The following is a 23,808-nucleotide window of genomic DNA, read 5'->3' on the forward strand; positions in this document are numbered from 1 at the left end:
CTAGCATCTCTTAACCGTGTACTGAAAACACATCAATTCCAAGTAAACCCATTCAACATCATCATTGTATCCCATATCAGAAATTATGTAAAACGTTTCTTGTAATGACATTAATTCCACACATGTCCAGATAAAAGAGCAGAAGTGAACGCCAACAATGACGATGAAAAGGTGACTGAAACTACTGAAGGTGAGTATACTAATTGCATAAAGACTGGCTTAGGCTTATTTGATATCGAGTATTCGGCGTCGAATATGGTTCAATAGAAATCGGCGCTTTTCTATTCCCCGTAACAAGAGAAATGCAATTTCCCAAAGATGGGGATAACGGAAAGTTGCACGTGATGATGTGCGTCCTTTGGTACCAGCAGTAAATGATAAGTAATGTTACTGTTCTATATGTGACCCGGCAGCACAAAGGAGCCGTAAATTCCCTAAATTGTGTTCTGAGTTACGGTGTAAAATGTGTACGAAGGTCGTATTCATCGGTAACTTAAGCTGGCCCGACATCTATCTCATTATGATAGTCAAATACTAATCAATAATCCTATTGTTGAAGTGGATAATAAGCTTCTACCTTAGATGGCTATAGCATTTTTAATAGCTCTGGTCTTTGTTTGCTTTGGCTAAATCCTGTTCAAGTTGTGGGATACCAGGCATTGTATTTTGTATAGGTATGCATAACCAACAACTAACAATGAGAGAACTTTCTTAAACCTCGTTGACTAGGGGATGATTTGAAATGACCGCCAATTATGACTGTTTGATATTTATTGCCAGCAATGTGGAAAAAGAGATACATGTTGAAACGAAAAAGCTATAATTTTGTTGAAGGAGCAAAGTTTAACAAACCATAACCCCGCTTCTGGATATCGTTTGAAGTCAAATGATATACCATTTTTAAGTTTATGATGTTTATTTTTTAAACACGAAATAAAACAAAATTGACCGGGGGAGGAATTTACGGCTCATTCACCGTGAACGGTCACATATTCGTTATTCAATCTTATTTCGATTGATCTTTTAGCGAATGTTTGTTGACGGAAAATCAAGTTATTTGATGTCTAATGCCTTACCATCAAACATTCGGTTGAAATTAAAGCATGACTGGTAATAGAGCAGATTAAATTACGAAGAAATGTTGCATGAAATAGTCTACATTGAATTAAATATTAAAAAGACAGCATTTTTTACAAATGATTCACACTTTACACTTTGGAACAGCAAGTTGAAACAACTTTGTAAGATCAAATTTAAATTTGGCAATGGCGTGGGGATGCGATGCTGAACATCCCAAGCTGAGAACGATCGATTAGAGGTCAATACGCTGGCGAATTGACGAAATAAATCCGATTAGCTACCATAGCAATAGGTGAAAACACAGATATCGCGCTGCACTACAAGCAGGTTGTACTCATCACATTATGTATTGAATACAATACCGGTCTTTTCAAAGATACTACTTTTAAGGTGTAAGTGATCAGCATGATATGGTTCAATGCAGAGGTACCGCGTGAGCGTACCAGTGCAGCGCGGCATCATTCCTCCCTACGCCATACATAAAGTCGCCTAGCCTATTTCCCTGAAATGAACAAAATAAACTTGGTATAGGTGGGCCTCGAACCCATGCCGCCTGCCGCTAGCATTGCTATCGAACTAAAACGTCAGTGTATGGTTCCGATGCTCCAGACCGCTCGCACACCGATCGTTAAGTAGCCATTTTGAAATATGAAGCTATGTACATAACGTTATATATTCAAAACTTGTTTTCACCTATTGCTATGGTAGTTAATCCGATTATTACATCACTTCGCCAGCAATCAAGAGACAAAAAATACCCTTCACAACTACATGATCAGGGGTTTATGGCATGAACTTTGGCATTCATGTCAAAAATTCGGTCGTATTAACGTTATGTAATTCGCTGGCGAAGTGATGCAATAATCGGATTAACTACCATAGCAATTGGGTAAACCAATTTTTGAATATACCGCATTTCACTAGTACGTTCACGCGGTACCTCTACATTGAACCATATCATGCTGATCACTCGCACCTGGTAAGATTAGTATCTTTGAAAAGAACTGTATTGTATTCAATCTATGATAGCAGACATGCACAGGTGATGAGTGCAGCCTGCTGGAGTGCAGCGCGATATATTTAAAAATTGTTTCACTCTATTGCTATGGTAGTTAATCTGATTATTATATCACTTCGCCAGCGAATAAATGTCACGATTATTTCCATCATTTCTGTCACATGGCAAAATTATTATTTAGTGGCAACATATCAGGTTATATTATTATATTATATATGTAAGAGATTGGGTGAAGGTATTCTTACTCCCCTGTTAACCCATTCGTAAAATATTTTCAGACTGTCTCAATAAAATTGTGCAAGTAAAAAGCGCCCTCTTTGGCAATTGGAAAATACTGTTGTGACATGATGCTTACATCAACCTCAAGGGCGCAGTCTTAGCTCTCGAATGCCGTTTGTTCTGTTAAATTTGATTGTTTCAATCTCGAGATATGTTTAGTTAACAACGAAAGGGTAAAATCACAATTGTGCCACTTTTACTAGGGAAGATGGCTGTACATGTAAATCAATGATAGCATCAAGTTTATCAAGAGTTCCTTCGTGAAATGAAAAGAATGCATCGATTACCCAATAATACAAAACTGCTTTTACTGTTTTATCATGATACATATAATTATCTTTATGATTCTCTTTTTTCACTTAAAAAAAAGATTAAAAGATAAATACATATTTCAGGTTCTGCTGTAAAATTAAATACATGTACTATGTCAATGTATCTATAATGGTAAATACTGTTCTCTTTATTGCACACTCTATTGTAAAATTAAAATCATATCAACGAAATATATTGCATATCATACTTATACGTTTGAAATTTTACACTAAAGATTTAAAATTCATTGACTGAACACACAACATGCCCAGAATGATACCATTCTTTAACAAGATAAGTTTACGAAACAAACCCCAATTATACACCTCTATGAAATAATGTGTTGTAATATTGCTACACACTTGATTTCGAAGATGATGCAACACAATATTTAATAGAAAGATCGCGGATTTCTTTTCTTTTTTCATTATCTTTACCTGCTTTTAAGGTGAGGTGCATGTTCCGGTGGTGTGTATAGTACTTAGTGGTGGTCCAGGAACAATCAGCACCGTTTCCGGAGCAGTTAAAAACGGAACTCCAGTGATTATTGTAAATGAAACCGGGCGAGCAGCCAATTTGATGGCTAAAATCTTTCGCGAGTAAGTAAAATCTCGAATTATTGTACATCTTTCAAAAAGTATAATTAGGTTTATTGGATTGAAAAAGTTATCAAAAGAAATGAATCGGCATGATCGAGGCAAGATTGACAGGGAGAAATACAAATATATGAATCTGTTATTTGCCAAGTTTAATTAGCACGTACAATATAGCAGATTTGAAATACATATTTGTAAGGACCAATTAGGGAGTAATCAATTATAATATTAATATCTAAATTAAAATTCACGCATAAATGATGAAAATTATTATCACCAGTCCCTAATCCTTAATAATTTATTTTAAATTTCAAGTTTAGTATTTTGTTCCTTTTGACAGCACCGAAGCACGAGAAAAAAAGAAAATAGCAACATATGACAAGGAGCTTAGAGACGTTGGCAGTCCAAAACCCTTAACTGGTGACAACTTTGAGAAGAAAAAACAAGAACTCATAGGATGTCTGGGATATGATCACTTGCTGACTGTGTGGGATCGACAAACGGAAAAAGATATGAATAAAGTCATTCTTCAAGCTCTGAAGAAAGGTAAACTCCTCGAAAAGGTTGGAATTTTTTCAAGCATCTATATCTGAGATTATTATTTTGTGACATGTCTGTCTTGTGTTGCATACCAAGTGACATATAATTTATTCACATTTACAATGACACCACTTTTGTAGCAATTACCTTTGTCATGGCTGAGTACATTTCTTGTGAATGTGGGATCTTAGCATCATTATCATCTGTATTATTATTATTATTATTATTATTATTATTATTATTATTATTATTATTATTATTATTATTATTATTATTATTATTATTATTGGTATTGTTATTGATATTATTATTATTATTATTATTATTATCAGCCTAATATTCGTAAAAAAAAAAAAAACACTCAGGGGGGAAATGGGTGTTAAGGAGAAGACATTGCTGGCACTTAACGTTTCAAGCGTAAATTTTAACGACATATCGCCCTCTATATCTTAAAAATTTAATAACGGTGATATAGGGAGTTATAGAGGGGGAACTTAAGACGAATAACTTTTTGGTCGTTATTATTCCAAAATGGCGGCTGTGGTCAAAAATTCGGCTAATAAGGGAAATGTTTAATAACGTCGAAACGGGGTAATGTATATTAATGTCTGTTAATGGGCGTCCTAAAAAGTCATTTTTAAGTCATAATACTATCAAACATTCTTCTTCTTCTTCTTCTTCTTCTTCTTCTTCTTCCTATTATTATTATTATTATTATTATTAGTGTTATTATTAGTTTTATCATAATAATCATTATCATTACTATAACATTGCAGCACAACAGACAAGGCCTCACGAACAGTTCATGTTGGCTTTGACCTGGGATCGTTTTGAAATAGTCGAAGAAATAGAGAAAGAGATGAAGAAAAAAGAATATAACGTGGAAAGCTGAAAAATGGCAGGTACGCATCAAGTCTTACGCAGAGATTTATTATTCTAACTCTAATCCTTTCGAAACCCTACCACCAAAATCCCCAAGGCTAATGACAGTCAAGTCCCAGTTTCCCGTTACATGAGCTTAGTGATTTTTTCACTATTCATTATTTTAAAAATTTCATCATTTGAGCAGGCTACTTGGTGAAATACAGTGTTTAAAATTTTTCTTGATAGTGTCAAATAGATTTTGTTTCTCTAAAACTCGACAAAATATCAAATAATAAAATATTTGGACATAATGAATAATTTTATCGGCAATATTCCGGAACCAGGTCGGGTAACTTGTAGTCGACTTTCAGCAGCCTAATCCTAAAGCCCAAGCAAAAACAATCGTTTAGTCATGAAAATATTTCAGCCCGAGAAATGTCAGTGGCACCCTTATATCAAACCTTTGGATATCTTTTATTGAGCCCATGCCATTCTTCTTGTGTGTCAGCTTTATCTTTCTCAATATTTGATGGCAAACAACGCTAGATCGTGCACAACTCCAATCTGCCTTAATGAAATCCATTCCTACATTCCACAACTACTATATGCCATCATAACCGTATTTAGCATGTTTAGGCCCAACGAATCATTCTTAAAAATGCGATTTCCTTTGTTTTGTTTTTCTAAACCGCGATCTTCTCGCTAAAGCGGCCTGCATGCACGCGCGCCGTAAGTGATGGAGGAGCAATTAAAATATTAAGTGGATGGGGTCATATCAATTTATAAGCGCTCTAAAAGCAAAGTCATTGTTCATTGAATTTACAACCGTATGACAAAACAGGCGAAAATAGTCACTTTTCGCACAAGATTTGTAATTTAAAGAGAATTGGCCATTGCTCATTGAAATGAATCTAGTATATGAACAATATCAGTGTCCTCTTTCATTTAATGACATAACATTTGACAAAATTGTAAGGATCACTCGGGGTTTTGACTTTTAGAACCTACTTCTTTGTCAAAAATTGTGCGTTTTCAACAGGTTCAACATTGAATTACGTCATCTGTTAACGTTCGTTAAAAAACCCTTTCTGATTGGATGAAGGGAACATTCGGGTTTTTGACAAAACCCAATCACAGATACCGTATTTTCCACTAGTCAGCAGCTAGAAGCTCACATAGCTCTTATGATGCTATGCACTCAACCGTGTAGTGTAAACACAGACTGTGTAAAGACAAGGCTAACTTTGATTGGACAAATTTGTGTATTCAGGTGTGTCGAGGTGGAAACTGGGCATAGATGCGTGTATAAGAGAATCGTTTTGCAGCCAAACCTTTCAATATAATTTTTTGCCTGTTTTAGATGGACATTTGCGCGCGAAGTATTTTCAATTTCATCCTATTTTGGTCCAAAATACGTTTTGAACACATGATCGACGAGACCCATGAAAAAAGACTACCCCCCCCCCCACATCACCACCGCCACCAATGCGCACCGTTACTTTGCGTAATGAATTGTAAAACATTTCGCCCAAAAGAAATGAAGATAACTGATCAAAAACATAAAATCTAGCCACTTTTTGTTTGATCCATAAAAAAGATGCTTTTAGATAGGGGCTAGACCAAAACCGTGTTGCCAATATCGAAATGTAACAGTATCTTATTTCGGCCCCTCAGGAAGCACTGACGTATGCTCTGACAAACAACCGGACCGAATTTATTGGATATATTCTGAAGAAAGTGAATATCACGGATTATCTGACAAATGAAACGCTTCTAGATCTCTACTATAAGGTATAGTATTATGTAAACCTAGACACATACCAAGGCAGTAGTTACCACCATGTCATCCAATTGGTGATCATGCACGTCCGAAAAAAACAAAAAGTGACTAATTGACAAATTATATAATTCTTTACTCATTCTTGCATTCATTTTAGCGAGATAAAAGCCCATTTTACTTGAGGGACGACAAACTGATGCACAGGCATACTACCTTACGGATTCAAATGTTGGAGTAGCGTGCATGAAAAGGATGAAAATAATGGTGAAAAATAAAAAGTAGTGTCTAATTAGCTTTAAGTCTGAAATTGATTATAAGGTGGTAAGACAAAAAAATTCTTTGCCATTCCAAGACTCAAATTACCGTTGGTTTGTGTTTAACTTATCGATGAACGGTAGTTATATCGGAATAACGGAGGTAACGTGAAAATTCCCCATCTCCATGGGCCTGGAAGAAAAGTTGCAATGTCAACAAATACTTGTCTCTTGGAGCGCCTTCTCCTAAAAATAAAGTCTGCACAAAAAGTAACTCAGCTGTTACAAATACGCCTATAGATTCTGACCTATAACTGTTTTCATAATATTTCAACATAGAGAGAAGTATGATTTATTTACACGCATTTTGATACCCCATTCGTCAAATGTCGTTTAATATTAACAACACAGTAGTGCTTTTACAGAAAAATACCCGAATTTAAAAGTTGTAGTTTACAGGGATCAATGGTTATATAATGCCAGCACTGTAAACACGTAAAGCCCGCCATTATCTTCGCGCTTACTTCAAATCAATACAAATAACTGCAGCTTTTAAATTGGGGTATTTTTCTTTGCTGTATTGTCAATATTGAACAAAATTGGACAAATGGGGTATCAAAATGCGCGTAAATAAATCATCCTTCTTTTTATGTTGAATTATTGTGAAAACAATTATTAGTTCTGAATCTATAGGCGTATTTATAACAGCTGAGTTACTATTTGTGCAGACTTTACTTGTGGTGTTATACTCGTCCATGTACATTCTGTGGATTACCGAACAGACTGAATCTCGGGGGCCGATCCGGGGTAGCACTCAGTGGCCTTGTTGGGATCGTACATCATGCTGGTTTGATATAATGTTCTTATTTATCTTGTTTATATTTTCAGGCCTCGAACGATAGATTGGTGAACCTTATAGAAGAAACATCAAAACAGGTAATGTTTGCACATTTTACTATTGGATTCTTATGTGCTGCAATGAAAACAAAACTAGATATATTGCATCCTCAGAAGGCTGCGAAGTCCAGCCGTGACCTTGAAGTGACCTTCTATGACCTTGAAAAGATTTGGAACACAATTGCCTTTCATAAAAAATGTTGGCATTACGTTTGATAACAATCTACCTAATAAAATAATTTGACCTTTGTTGACCTCTGATGACCTTGAAATGACTTTCATTTTGTTTTAAATCATATCAATACTACATATTCTAATTTAGATTTAAATTTGACGAATTTTGGAATTTGACCCATTTTGACCTTTGGTTGACCTCTGGTGACCTTGAAATGACCTCCATCATATTTTGAATCATACCGTGATTACATATACTAATTTTCATTTGAATTGGGCAAATTTCTAAATGTTACCCCTTTTGACCCCAAAACAGACCCCTCCCCATGTTCAAGCCAAATCTGATTATAACCCTACATGCACCCAATGCTATAGTAATTTTGGCATTATTCTGATGATCACAGCACTTAATATGCAGGAAAAGTGAACATTGAACTCAAAATCCGTGTTTACCCTATAGACACCAGCTAATGTCAGTGCATATGTGTCAATCTCATCTCTGTACTATGTAATCTGTAGGAAAGGAAGCATTTTGAAAGTATTTGATTATGTGCAGAAAAAATCCCCTTAATGACCTTTGACCCCAAATATGTGTTTACCCCATAGACTCCAACTATAGTCGATGCCGATGACCAAGTTTCATTGCGCTACCATGTAATCTGTAAAAGAAGAAGCATTTTTGGTAAAATTCGCATTTTTAGCCAAAATTACTCATGCGTGACATTTGACCCCAAATGGGTCATGTCAAATGTAAAGGCTGGGGTAGTGGAGCCTTTGCCCAAGTTTGGTTAGAATCTGTCAAATAATTAGGGAGCTAGAGCCAATTATGTCAAATGTTGACAGAAAGAAAGAAAGAAAGAAGCAGAAACCACTGGGATGCAAGAAGAGTCCAGCCGTTGCTCGGCTGGACTAAGAAGAAACAAAATTTTGATTTGCATTTTCGTGATTATTATCACTTTCAGTCTTTTGGCCTGGAATGGAAGACCAAGAACGAAAATACATACAAGCTGTCGGACATTGACTATGTCATAAAGAGACTCACTGAAGGCGCAATCGACATAGATCAGCATAAAGAGGAACCAAACGGCGAACAAGGTAGGTGTTTTCTTCCTAAACACAGGGCATAGATTATCGCGTGACAATGCTTTTCATGCGTGTTTATAGTGAATATACCGCATGATGCAGTCATGTCTACAGTAGAATTCATCTCGACCTTTGCAGGACTTAAACCCCATTAAAAGCTATTAAACCAAGATAACACTCATTGAAACAGCTCAACTGATTAAATCGGATCTTCTCTGGTTGTGCACATGTGTCTGTTTTACACGTGCGATATCGCAATAAAGCTGGTATTATAGCTTCAGTTGGGTAACCGATTATAAAGGAAACGGAATGAAACAATGGTATGTGCACCTTTGTTCACGAAATGACACAATGGCCTGCTTTTTGTTCACGAAATGAGACAATGGCCTGCTTTTTGTTAACCAGCATTCTTGAAAATGAGCAACATAATGATTGTTGATAGGAAGCAATTTTAGACTTCTACGCTACTCAATTTTAGTACACTCACCGGAGCGCTTTCACCGGGTCAACCGGCGTCTTCAGCGGATGTTATTGCTCTGAAGATTGTTGTTGCTAGTGATGTAGTACTAGGACACCTCCGATGACGTCACAGATGTTGATGACGTCAATCTTCAGAGCAATAACATCCGCTGAAGACGCCGGTTGACCCGGTGAAAGCGCTCCGGTGAGTGTACTAAAATTGAGTAGCGTAGAAGTCTAAAATTGCTTCCTATTTACGTTTACCGCTACGTATGAATATACATCATTATAATGATTGTTGACTTAACACGCTTTGGAAATAATTTCTTCATATTTTTGGTGTTATTTGTCGTTTACATATCCTTCCTAAAACACAAAAGTGCGACCCTCTCCAAACACCTAAATTAGCTAAAAATTTAGGACATGTTACAAAACTATATTTTCTAGAATTTCATAGAATAGTGTAAATGTAGCTTGTACCGTTTTTTGTGGCATCCTTCAGAACGGAGCGGTCCGTTACCAATATAGCTCAATATTTTCGGTCAAATCTCCATTCAATTAACACGGGGAGTTGGCTAGCTATGAGCTAGCTATGCTTTGCCCTCACTCATATTCTACGAAAGTGCGACCCCTTCTGAACATCTAACCTAGCTGTAATTTTAGGTCATGTTAGAGAAATATATTTGCTAGAAGTTTGGAGAATAGTTTAAAATATTGGTTGGTTATTTTTCACACAGTGATGTTAACTAGTCAAGTGCCCATTCTTCCAACATACATCATTTGTAGAGGTCACGCGTCAATGGTGAGAGCACTGTGTATTGTGTATAGGAAAACGGACAGTAACTGCAGTATGGAGTTTTGAGTACATCAGTGCTTGTATGTATACCGAAACTCTTGCTATTTATAGTGAGGAACGGTTACCGCACAAATCATGTACCATCTAACATTATCGTACGTTTTCAATGACCCCGAGGTCACACTTGAAAAACGCGGGGAATGTGTAATATTATGGCGCGAGCTATAAACCCTAACCCTAAACCCTAAACATAACCCTTATTCTATATTCGGACTAGAGAACCTTCGGATTAGCGAACTTAATTTGGTTTTCGGACTAGGGGCGACCCTTCGGACTAGCGAACCTTCGGACTAGCGACCCTACGGACAAGAGAGTAGCCCAATCTTGTACTTCGTAGCACCCAATTTTGGTGTGTGGTTTCAAAATATTGCAATTAAACATTGCTTCTTTCAAATACCGTATGAGATACAAAATCCCAAATCTAAAACAAGCAATCATTATATTTATAAAGATATATCAAATTTTCCATGCTAGATATTGGTCTTGATAACCATGATAACGGCCATCCATAGAAATGTTTTTGAACAATTGGCCTCCAGTATAACATATTGAACCCCGAAAATAAAATAATAATAACCTATTGTCCATTGGGTAAATTAATTAATGAACACAAGATTTGTCATTGATAAATGATTACTGTTGTTTCTTCCTCTTCCTAATAAATTAAATTAGAATTACGTGTTAAATTTACGTACGTTAATGCATACAAAAAGCAAATTTGGAAAAGTGCAACTGTTTATGCATGATTTTGATGGTGGTTATTTTAACTTCATAAACAGATAAATAGTTTTATTTCTTAGTGAAGATGATAAAAGATAGTAACAAAAGTCCAGTCACTTGATGTATAACTAATCGGTCTATCTTCCAAACTTTAAACAAAGATAATTGATCAAGTAGTTTTTGGATTATACCAAAATGTTTTTTATGGGGGGGGGGGCGTTTATGTTCCCACTATAAACACGCTTTAATATTGTGTAGGTGAGTTCTTGAGATGAATATTTTTAATTGTGGTTATTGATATCTGTTTACATGAAGCGATTTTGAACTTATGTGAAAATCACGTACAAAGTTTTAATTGTAAGAATATTTTACTTTTTTTACAAATTGCGGAACGAACCGCTAGAGGCTTATAATATATCCGTGCTTTGCATTAAACTTACAGAAAAGAACCCGAATAAAAAAAACAAAGGCAGCTTTCTGAAGTGTTTCATGATTATAAGCATTGGACCGCTGGTTTTAATACCGAACGCATCATTATTAATGAAATACTAATTTTTGACTTCTCTTTTCATAAAGAATGCTGGCAAAGATTGTTTCTCTACTCTGTGCTGAACGGCTTTGATAAGATGGCTGAGGACTTCTGGGCAAGGGGGCAGGAAGCTATACCCACTGCTTTATCAGCAAGCAAACTGTACAAATGCTTGGCTTCTCTGAAACAAAACGAAACTGATCAGTGGAAAGAGCGCATGCAAACAAATGCTAAGTAAGCAATTAAAAATAAAATGCTCATTAGTGACCATTTTAATTAAAATTAAACCTCACTTCGAACAAATCGGCTTCAAATCAATTTCGACGGACATGAAGGATGTTCCGTTACGTATGTAATGCATCAAAATAGGTCAAGGTCATTTGGCCTCAATTGGTTTTTTTAAAAATATGTTATATCAAAACGAAAATTTTGACACGTCTTGTGTCAATATCAGAGCATTTTTATGTTTGTAACCCCATAGAGCCAAATATTTGACCAATAAGATCGGTACATTCTAGATAGGTCAAACTATGCCTTTTTGAAATTTGACACCCTGTATATAATATTTTGCTTACCTATTCTGACCAAAACTCGCATAGAAAAACAAAAACAACAGTTCTATTACTTTGAATTAGTCTTTAAAGAAAGTATCATGTGGGGATGTCTTTATTGCTACCAATGGTTACCAGCGTGCTGCAAGATGTAGGCCTACCGACGGGTTGTAATGACCCCGGGTTAAGACCGCCCAGAGAACATGTCCCTTTAAATACGCCTCTAGTTATGCTAAGTAGCATTTTTTATTTAAATTAATTCTCTTTTGTCAGTCTTTTATATATTTCTGTTTTGTTGTTTTACCAGAAACTACGAGGATTGGGCGTATGAGATTCTAACCCGGTGTCACGAAGACCATCGCGCAGGTGGTTTGAAGCCGTATAAACTCCTCACTCGTGTCTTGCCAAACTGGGGCAACATAACGTGTCTAAATCTGGCTGAATCAGCCGAAAATCTCAAGTTCCTTTCCCATCCTGTCGTAAAGGATCTTTTAGATGATGAGTGGAATTTGGAAATAATCAGCTGCCGAATGCTGCCTTCCCGTGTGAGACCATGGGACAACATACTGGAACCTATAAAGGTACTTGCATTCTGATGTCAATAAAGGGAAGTCCTTGAATGTGTTGGAGAATATTACTATTAAGGGTCAGTCAATGTTTGAAAAATTTTGCCAAAAATGGGAGGAGTCTACCCTCTTTACTGTTAATTTTTGCCTAGAAATATTGATCACAGGTAGAAAATTGATGGTGGATGTGAATGAGAAAACTACAGTTTTATATTCAAGCATGATCACTTTTGTTAACTCATATGAAATTATGAAAATAGGCTTGTATATTTGATGTTGCATTTTAGCTCACGCTGTTCTTTTCCAAAGAAATAAGTATGGTACTTACTACCAACTTCGGAGGACAATATAATGCCTTGATAAATCTTGCCAATGCAGACAACTCAACGTGATTGTTGAGCTCGGAAACGTTGCTATTCTGTCAATGAAAATTCACAATTTTTTGTGCATTCAGTACATGATTCCTTTCAAAATTTCAACTTGCTCCGAATTTAGCGAAAATTTTGCGTTAGAATCAAGAAAGGTATGGCACTTGTCATCTAAAAAGTATCCCTTACTTGTTATGTGCAATGGAAGGCAACAATCAATAGGGCCTGCAATCCCGGAAAAATGTGTTCGAACACCCACCGTAATTCCCATGTTCTTCTTAGTATAGTGCGCACGCTATATGAGTCACTGGAAACTAAGAATTATAATAGAGCTCTCTCAATGTTCATCTTAAGCATATCCCCTCCCCTTTCCCCACCAATCAATGTTGGGAGAAGATATGACGAAGATGAGCATATTGGGCATGCCAACATTGTACGGGGGTAGAAGGGGGACCATTTCCAATAAGGCCTTTAAAGTGTTCGAAAAAATTGTTTCTAAGATTGTGGGCAGCCAATGACATTTGACTATAACTATCTTAGTAGATTAACGCAATAAAAACGAACAATTTTCCTCCATTTTGGCCAGAATCGGAGCTAGTTGAAATTTTACCCATGTTCATAGTAGATATGCCGTATAGGTCGAGATTTGAAAATATCATTAAGATAGTTCTTATATTAATATACTTTCCCCAGTCGGCTTGTGCTCCTTTGTCACTAAACATGAAATGTTGAAGGAGTACAAGCCGACAGGGTACGAGATTATGTACGGTCCATTCCCCTAACATCTGATATTTATGATGAAGAGTTTCCAAACAATTTGTGACCGCACATAATTTATACGCCAAAGTACCTTACATCTTCACCCAGTACAAACACGCTTATTCGAAACTCTTATGTTATAAACCTGATAGGAATTTGTTATCATGGTTATGCTTTTCTGAAGAAAAATACAATGGATTTGAGAACTAGTTGGATCCCCCTTTGATTTTTTTAGCCACCGTAATTTGTCTTTTAATGTTTAGTGTGGAATCCCGTGTGTGGAATAAATGTCAATGCAGTATTATTACACACTAAACTATTTTTCTATTATTCAATTTTTGTTCTATTTCCAGCTGCTACTGTTTTCAGTATTCCCGTTCCTCATTCCATTTGGGGTAAGATTTCGGAGAAATTCTGGATTATGGTGGTTGACAAAGATATGGACATACTACAAAGCACCTAGAACAGTCTTCAGGCACAATGTCGTAAGAAACATTTACATTCATATTATTTCCATTTAATTTATTTAGTTTATTATTTATTTATTTATTTATTTATTTATTTATTTATTTATTTATTTATTTATTTATTTATTTATTTATTTATTATTTTCTTCTATTCTAATTAGGTAAGGCAATTTTTGTGGTACCTGAGAGCACATCAGACACACCGAATTGCATTATGAATAGGAGAAAAGTCCTCATAATATCAAAAAATTTATGGCAAATTTTTAATGATATGTTCTTAAAGTGTATGTAGTTTTGAGAGGGAACGCCAACCATAATTTTGACCTTTCGTATTGAAGATATACATGAAGTTACATAAAAGACCCAAACATTTCAGGTGTTTCGGGAAATTTTATAAAAAAAATTGTACTATGTCGCGAATATAAATAAAAACATCAAAATTATTTCATATCAGAAGGACATTTCTCGTATTCAGAATGCAAGTTGGTGTGTCTGATGTGCTCTCAGGTCCCACAAAAATACTGTGCAAAAGTAAAGTGGGTGACCGAGCCCCATAAGGCAAATTTTTTTTGAAATTATTGCCAAGAAGAACAGATTTATGATGACTAAATATTCTAACATACAGGTATCTCACATAGTGTTCATCGTCCTGTTTTCATACAACCTATTATGGGGAGAGTTTATCATCACCCCTCTGAACGGATCAGCTTTAGATAGATTGCTATTTGCTTGGGTGATTTCAATGTTGCTCGAAGAGGCCCGACAGGTGAGTGCAGATGAAAAATGTACCCGTATACATGTTTAAGGGTGTACTACACCCCTGCCAAATTTTGCGCCTATTTTTGAATTTTTCTCAAAAATTATAGCGCATTGGTGACAAGTAAGATATGTATATTATAGGGGCAAGGACTACATTCAATTACTGCACTGGAAATTTTTATTTCATCACAGACAACTGTTGTGGAGTTACAGTCAAAATGAGGGAAAACAAATATTTGATCAATAAATCAATAACTACTTGCCTTGAGTTGCTGAATTTTCAGTGCAGTAGTTGTAGTTCTTGCCCCTATAATATAAATATCTTACTTGTCACCAATGTGCTATAATTTTTAAGAAAAATGCAAAAATAGGCACAAAATTGGCCAGGGGTGTAGTACCCCCTTAAGAAAACGCTGTTTTGAATTGATAATTTCTATTTTGAATAGAAAATAATAATTATAGCCATCGCACGATATCAAGTTGTTTGAAAGGAACATGACATAGGTCCCTGAGGTCCCTGGAGTCAAAGGTCATTAAGACATTATTTCAAAGCAAAATATTTAAACATCCAATTTTCGCTGCGCAATGAAGTTGAATTTCGGCCTTAAATTGATCTTCCAAATGATGTTTCAAATTTTGACTTTTATTGCTTAAAGTGGGCGCAGAATCGAAGCTGAATTGGTCAATTCTGCGCACCCTAAGGTGAGGTAAGGCACGTGCTCCCCGCCTCCTTTATATTATTAGAATAATAGGGTAAAATCCGAAAACTTTGTGTAGACGCAAATGGGGGAAACCCGGGAGGGGGGAAGCGATTTCTTTGTCAGAACTCCCCTGGCGTAAATTCCCGGGCGTAAATATTGAAAGAAGGAAATCACCAAAACTCTTGAACCTAGCCAGTGTTTGTGTAATTTGCGTGGAAAAATTAGGCTCATTCCAGAAAAATATAGCACTAACGTTTTGAGATTTAAAAAAATACTATCACCTTCTCTTTGAACAAATTCATTAGGAATGTTGATTTTAACTGTGAATTTTGTTCGTTATGAACAATTACATCTAAAAACGAAGGTGATTTAATGACGTTCCACCACTACGCTAGTGGTTTCATCGGACTGCCAAATCATCACATCTGACTGTTTCCTTTTATGGACAAGAGGAAGCACCGTAGAGGGTGTGATGAGTTGGTCAAAGATGTTGTTGAGTTAATTAAGAAAGTCAAACAAGACTTGTGAATCCACTCCTAAGACAAAACTTTCCTCAAAGCGAAACGATGACAGTGAAAAAACAAAGCCATGGTTGTGGTCGTATCCGAGCGAATCTCACTTGTGTTTAAAAAACACGGGTTTTCTACTGCCATGAAGCAACACCGTACCATTCGCAGGATGCTCGTTCGTCCCAAACTGTTTTTTATTAATATATTATTCATATTATTTCTTTCTATGTATCTAGATGTTGGAGTGGGATGCAAATAAGTTTGATCGACGTTTTCTGGGATGGTGGTCTGACCATTGGAACAAGATTGATGTACTGGCACAACTCCTTTTCCTATTAGGAACGTTTCTTCGCTACAGTCCAGACCCAATCGTCGTTGAAAATGCAAGAATCGTACTAGCATTTGATTTGTTCATCTTCTATTTTCGATTGCTTGATTTCCTAACATTTGTGAAACGAATCGGCCCGAAGGTCTTCATGATTGGCAGAATGGTATGTACATTATAACTACTAACGTGTCTAAAGGCTTATTCAGTATTGACAAAGTTGAAGCCCGATTTATATGGTTAAATACCACTAATTATCTATTACAATGTACACAGTTTTCAATGAGAAAATGGCTAATTTCAGGCGGGATTTTCTCATATTAAACGCCAGCAACATCAGGTAAAACTACATGCCCTATGATCAAACACTCAACATAGGTTGACCTGAGACTGGTTTTAATGTTTTAAACAGGTTATATTTTGGGTTTTGGTTTATTTAAGAAAACGTTTTAAAACGTTTTGTATAAAAACACACTTCAACAATATTTTTTTAATGTTTTCAAAATGTTATTGCAAAGATGTTTTGTGAACATTTGAATAATATTATGTTAGGTTATCAACGAATGTTTTTGAAAGTAATGAAAACATTTTATACCCTTTATATGCCCTTCATATAACCCGACAATTAAACGTTTTCTAACAACCTTTTGCGAGTGATGTCTAAAACGTTTTGTGTTCGCTGGGTAGCTGGGACGAAAAGCCGTCCATCATTACTAAAATATTGACCTTTTTTCCCCTAAAGACATAACCTTTTTAGGTGGTTTTGGGGAAAAATGTATATCTTCAATACGAAGGGTCAACATTTTCAAATGATGGACGGCTTTTACTCCCAATTACATACACTTGAAAAAATAACTTTAATTAAGAAAAGTTGTAGCTTCGGAACTCAGCAAATGGCATTTTGCCGAATTTAATGAAAAATTCATAATTAAAAAGTAAATGAGATATTTTTATTTTTCTTCCTGATTTTGAAAGCATTAGGCAAGTTACATAAAGTAGTGCAAAATGGGCTCGAATTTGATTTTAAAAGTGGTTTCTAGAAAAGGAGTAAATTTATTAGTTGCAAAGCCCTTATATCCACAAAATGCGCGATATAAAATAAATAATAAAATAAATAAGAAAGTTGGGAAATTATACCAAACCTATTCTTTTAGTTTCTATTCATCAAAAATTTATTCTAAACCAAAATGACAAATGATAATTGCATAATTAAAAAAAGCTGTTTTTCTCACAAAGTCAAAAAGTGGAAAGGCTTTTGCAACCTAACTCTTAAAATAGAGTTCTATGTAAATAATGGATACGATTTGTTGTCCAAATTAAAACAGTATTAACAATCAATATATCTTTGAATTTCAATAACAGTAATGAGATAATGCTTGTATGATCCCTGTTTTCTGTTTAGCTCGGGAAGACACTTTCTTTAGTCTTGATGTGCTTTTCATTGAATGAAAGAGATCTCCCACCATTTACAACAATGGAAACTTTATAAGAAAATTAATAAATACTAAAATTACTATTTTAACAGAAGAGGAATTCCATAACTAATGTGACCAAATTTACGTTGATCACAAACACAATAGATACTTGCTTCCACGTTCATAGTGGCACCAGAAAAGATAAGAAGAAACGAACTAGCAATTTGAAATTTTGTGTCATTTTGAACAAGTCATGCTTTTATGCATTTAACAGCGTACATTTCCAGAAAATATTACTACAGCAAATTGTACACCACAATCGGTTAAGAAGCAAATGTAGATTTCCGACGTAACAATTAAAATTAAAATATTCTAATTTATAATTAATAACTTCAGTTCATCGATCTGGGGTTCTTCGTGTGCATTCTCTTCATCGTTCTTATTGGATATGGAGTCTCTGTACATGTCATTCTTTATCCACAAGTGGATCATCCAAAGGCTGTTTTTGAGAGTGTACTTTACCGACCGTATTTCCAAATATATGGAGAACTGTTCCTTGAAGAAATTACAGGTTTGTATTACAATTTCGAAATTCAAATTGTTATAGGTCTACATACTGTAGGGCCTAACATATTAAACAGTTATTGCATGTTTTGTTTTAATAATAATAATAATAATAATAATAATAATAATAATAGTAATAGTAATAGTAATAGTAATAGTAATAGTAATAATAATAATAATAATAATAATAATAATAACACTAATAATAGTAATAATAATAATAATAATAGTTGTTATAATCTGACTGTAAAGACAATGAGTGTGTTTGACGTTCATTCATGGCAATGAACAAAAAATCATGAACTCGAGAAAAAAATAAGAAAAGATATTTCAGGAATTGAAAAAAAAAAAAAAAAAAATCATTAGATAAAGGTTGTGCTGTTTTTCTTTTGTTCGCCGTGATATTGTATAATAGCAAATATGCCAATCAATAGAGCCAGTATTATTTTGTAGGCCTATTATTTCTTAATGCACGGCATAACAAGCTGATATGCACAGACATGGCAAAAGTGAGCCAACTCGTTTTTAGATGCTTTTAAAATAAATGTTGGCATTTATATCAAAACTACTGAAGCATTTAATGCGGCATTTCGTGATCCACAGTATCATCCCCCACTTTATTAAAAAAATTGAAGATTGTTATACTTGTACCACTGGAAACCTCTGGCTATATGATGTTTATGTACAACAATTTCTTGCATATTTATTCGTTTAGCAAAAATGGGGCCGGCCAACTCTAACTAATAAGCACCCATGCATTTAACGTTGTTGTTACTTCTTCTTTGCCCCCTTTTGTCTTTTTACGGCACAGCAACTCCCGATGACGGCTCATGCACTAATGAATATAATGACACTGTCGCAGCTCTTGGCGAAGGGCCATGCGCAAGACATCCTAGGATCGGTACGGTGTTACTGGGTGTGTACCTGGCTTTCACTAATGTTTTACTGCTTAACATGCTCATTGCTATGTTTAGGTAAGTTTGTAACACCCTTGAAAGATATCTAAAATATACTTATTCCCTGGGCTCGTGTGCACGAAGGGCTCGAATGATTGAGGCCCAAAAATTTTGCTTGCCCAACCGACGCGCTCGCATTTAGGACTAAAAATTGTTTGATTGGCGTAACTCGACCTAAAAAAAAACCCCAACTATTAAAAGGTGAAAAAATTAAATCTTTTTAGGCCTTACGCTTCGATCCTAAATAATGTTATTGTGTAATATTTGTATAAAATAAAAAAATATTGGACAAGTCTCGTCTAACTGAGGAAATTTTGGTAATTGGTAATACTTCTTAGGAAAAGGTCTGATGTTTTTGCTATAAAACATTCGATGTATAATGATTATGATATTGATGGATAGGTATGGGTACCTTCATTGATACCAAGAAAGGTACAACTTGAGTTGTCATTACCTCAGGTGCTACACTGCAAGTGCGTTCATACGATTCAAACCCAGTAAATGACGATAAGCATATTCCGAAACCGCGTATAAGTTAATAGTAATATGTCGTTTATGACTCTTTTTGTTTCAATGTTTAGCAATACATTTACCCAGGTCCAAGAACAGAATGTTATCCACTGGAAATGCCAACGATATGCTCTTCAAAAAGAGTTTATGGACAAACCGATGTTCCCACCACCGTTGATTTTCATATCTCACTTGGGCCGTGTTTTGCTTTATCTTTTGTTCCTCCTTGTGGTTGGTTGGGATAAATGTTTTGACACAGACGACAGACTAAAAACGGCAGATTTTCATAGGATCACACTGTTTCATCGTATGCGTATGTGGTTTCACTTGTTCCTCTATTCGATCTTCGAAATTAATTTAAATATCTAGATTACAAGAAGGACTTAAGCCTTAACGAGTCAAGTAACCGCTTTAATATAATAAACTGACAAGGAAAAATCTGGCTGAAATAATCCCACTCTGACAAAACCAGGAACAAGTCGCATTTATGACATTTCATGATTTTAATATAAATGATAACATTAGACAATAAGCTTTAAAATTATACAAAAGTAATATAAACAGCATCAATACTTTTCAAGATATGTATAGTCTTGTAAATTATACCTTGATAGTTTTGCCGAACTGCTATTCTGAGAAATGGACCAATTAGTGTTCTGCTTACAAGGTTGAATAGGGCTTATTTTCAACAGTTACTTTAACGGATTTCAAAGTTCACTTAGTCTCACAGTCGAATACCATGAACTTAAGCATTTACAAATTTGATTTTTTTTTTATGGGAATGTCATCTTTAGAAGCTTATAACTCAAATACATGTCTGGCGACTTCTTCCGGGTTTTGTTGGAGTTGGTGATAATATATACCTACATAATATAATATATATTGATAACTTGCTGCTCGACTATTAATTGGTTTGGAACCGATACCAATAGTTCTTAATCACAACAATTTCAGTTGGTAAATTTTTGCACATAACTGAACTCTCATATAGTTAAGTATTATTATTATTATTATTATTATTATTATTATTATTATTACTTTAATTATTAGTAGTAGTATATATTATTTATAATTACAGGAAAATATTACCACGAAGGAAATGAAAACGACAAGAAGGAATTGAAGTTACTAATTCTGTGGGAAGAAAGAAACGCAACTCAGTTCAAACAAGCTCGAGAAACACTTACTGAAACAGTCAAATTACAGATACCAAAGCATGTTCGCAAACTCAGCATCATCGAAGTATCACACGAAGGTAGGATACCGTATGTTTTAATCGCAGGTTGTGATGCTCCATATGCCTTGCTCCTAACTGTCGTTCATTGCCACGGACATACGTACAGCATGTCCCCTGCGACTTGGATCATTCCAGCTTTTCATTGCTTTATGTATTGATAATTTTCTGCTCGACATTAACTGGTTTAGAACGGGGACTTCAACCGATACCATTCGTTTTTTATCACAAAAATGTACAGAACTTAACTCGCATATAGTTGTTTTTGGAATTGAAGTATTTTTGGAAAGGAATTTAGTCAATGAATTTGTTGATATTGGTCTTGACCAAATAAGGCCAATTTACCAAAAAACACAACTTTTTTTAAATCCAAAAATGCTAAATAGTCATATTTTGAGCTTTAATCAATAATTAACGAAAAAGCCTCTAAAATTTTTTCACTACTAAAATGTACTTAACATCAAAAACTGTATATTATTTCTTTTTCAGATGGACACTGATGATATAAACCAATCTGCCTCGTCAAATGAACCATCACGACATTGCAATGATTACATGTTAACATGCACTAAGACATGTTAGACAAATTACGAATTCTGTCGTATTGTTTAATTCGAATTAATAGGTCTGTCACACTACGACGGACTGGATCAACGTACATCACCGAATACAAACATATTTTATTCGGTGGAAAAATCACCAGTCCGGCAGAAGATTCGGTGGGATTTTGGGTCCGATTCCCGTTCGTCTCTCTATGCGTTGTGGCCGCTAATAATCCTGCAGGCGTCTTATATCCGATCGTTCAACGTCCGACAAATGACCGGATTTGGGGTCCGATTCCCGTTCGTTTCTCTATGCGTTGTGGCCGCTAATAATCCTGCAGGCGTCTTATATTCGATCGTTCAACGTCCGACAAATGACCGGATTTGGGGTCAACATCCTACAAATGTCCGGATTTGGGGTCCGATTCCCGTTCGTCTCTCTATGCGTTGTGGCCGCTAATAATCCTGCAGGCGTTTTATATTCAATCGTTCAACGTCCGACAAATGACCGGCGAATCCGTGGCATGTGGCACCAACAGGGACGTCCACCCTATCAGAAAAGTGGGGGAGGAGAGGGTGTTTGAGAGGGTTTTTGACCCCTTAGAGGCAGTGACGTAGCAAGCACTTTTTCAGAGGGTGAACAAAGTGGGGAAAGACAACTTTTAGGGGAAAACTTTGACGAAAATGGTCAAATATTGGCTAATAAGTACAAAAGGGCTACAAATCTGATATATCAGGGCAACCAGCGTCCGGGGGCAATAGACGTGAGAAACCTTTGCACAATGAAGGCCCAATTGAAGCCATTTGTCATTTTTTGGATCAATTTTAGCACTATTATTGGGTACTATTTTAGTTTGAAACAGCCGCAAATTGGTGAAACGAAAGCCTAATTGAAGCCATTGAAAAGTTTTCACCATTATGATTATTGTATAATATAAACAATTATTTTAAAAATAACACGTGGATGTCCATAGCAGAAGCAAAAAGGAAGACTTGTCCATTTTTCAAAATGAAGGTGCAATTGAAACCATATGCATGGGCACTGTAGGGCCTATTTACATTATTAGGCCTAGGCCTATTGTGTAGAAATTTAGTTTTAAAAATGGAAAATTTGGAAAATTGTTTTTGGTGCATCATTTTTACACTATTATTGCCTTAAACAAAAAAACAAAGAAGGCCCGAACTGAATTTGCAAAATTTAAAATGTTACACTGATCCACTGACATCACTTAGATAAGACTTCAGACTCGTAATTTCAGGTAATACATGCATGGATTGATATGTTAACGCCAGTTATAGACCTAAGTCCGTCTTAATACTGATTTTTGTGACAAAATGTCCGGGCCCTACATATCGACGGGCCGGCAGTATTTTTCACAGGCTTTTGGACCAAGGAACCACATTTAAGCACTGCCTATAATAATCACAGGCCTATACTTACTATATACTATCCTGGGCCTACTCAATAACGTACAATTTAACCTTTTCCATGTTTTCTCTTCTTTTTTCTTTCTTGTCAATCACTAAAACTGGTAGGAATTTGATATTGCGTCCTCTACCCTTCAGAAAGTGCCACTCCCTCAATATTACTTACATGCATGGTCCTACTAAATTACGTGCAATTTAACTTTTTCTCTTCTCTTCTCTCCTCAATTTTCTCACTTTCTTTTCTTTTTTCTCTCCTTTCCCCTTTTTCTTCTTGTCAGTCACTAAAGTACTGGGGCAATATGATACTGCGTCACACACCCTTCAGAAAGTCCCCCATGATCGATGCACATGTTCGCCATAGGCCTACATCCGGCACAAGCGCCTGCGAAACCTTGCAAACACCTGCGGTATATAAACGAAAGAATAACGAACAAACCCAGGGTATTATACAGAACAGTACGAACACACATCGGACAACTTCCGAACATGTGTATTCAGCACACTCCGTTTCAAGTTTTGTGCATGCACAAAACTTGAAACGTATTATCGACGGACTAAACAAACATCACCTAACACGAAACGCATTTGGCGGATAATAGCAGGACATTATGAAGAACATAAAACGAACATTGACGAACACTAACGGATTTGCTAAAATACCATCCGGTTTTTATACGGAAGACCGATCCGGTGTAGTGTGACACTAACACGGT

The 23,808-nt window shown here is 35.7% G+C and overlaps 1 protein-coding gene across 1 annotated transcript; it reads left to right on the plus strand.

Annotated features, from left to right (window-relative positions):
* The first annotated feature begins 157 nt into the window (after nt 1-157).
* Nucleotides 158-21,942, plus strand: LOC140142254 (transient receptor potential cation channel subfamily M member 5-like). The gene is made up of 15 exons (XM_072164222.1): nt 158-171; nt 3,626-3,848; nt 6,364-6,480; nt 7,612-7,659; nt 8,757-8,889; nt 11,489-11,675; nt 12,300-12,573; nt 14,039-14,170; nt 14,778-14,918; nt 16,358-16,612; nt 18,258-18,432; nt 19,237-19,399; nt 19,963-20,204; nt 20,970-21,146; nt 21,615-21,942. The coding sequence occupies exons 1-15, from the start codon at nt 158-160 to the stop codon at nt 21,623-21,625; spliced, it is 2,292 nt and encodes a 763-aa protein (XP_072020323.1). The 3' UTR covers nt 21,626-21,942.
* The last annotated feature ends 1,866 nt before the right edge of the window (nt 21,943-23,808 follow it).

Source organism: Amphiura filiformis, chromosome 20 (genome assembly GCF_039555335.1).
Source record: "Amphiura filiformis chromosome 20, Afil_fr2py, whole genome shotgun sequence".
Classification (NCBI taxonomy): Eukaryota; Metazoa; Echinodermata; class Ophiuroidea; order Amphilepidida; family Amphiuridae; genus Amphiura; species Amphiura filiformis.

Excerpts from the sequence above, each read along its gene's own strand:
- LOC140142254 (XM_072164222.1), top strand. Across the intron at positions 8,890-11,488 it reads GGAACCAAACGGCGAACAAG|AATGCTGGCAAAGATTGTTT; the intron begins GTAGGTGTTTTC and ends CTTTTCATAAAG. Across the intron at positions 14,171-14,777 it reads CAGTCTTCAGGCACAATGTC|GTATCTCACATAGTGTTCAT; the intron begins GTAAGAAACATT and ends TCTAACATACAG.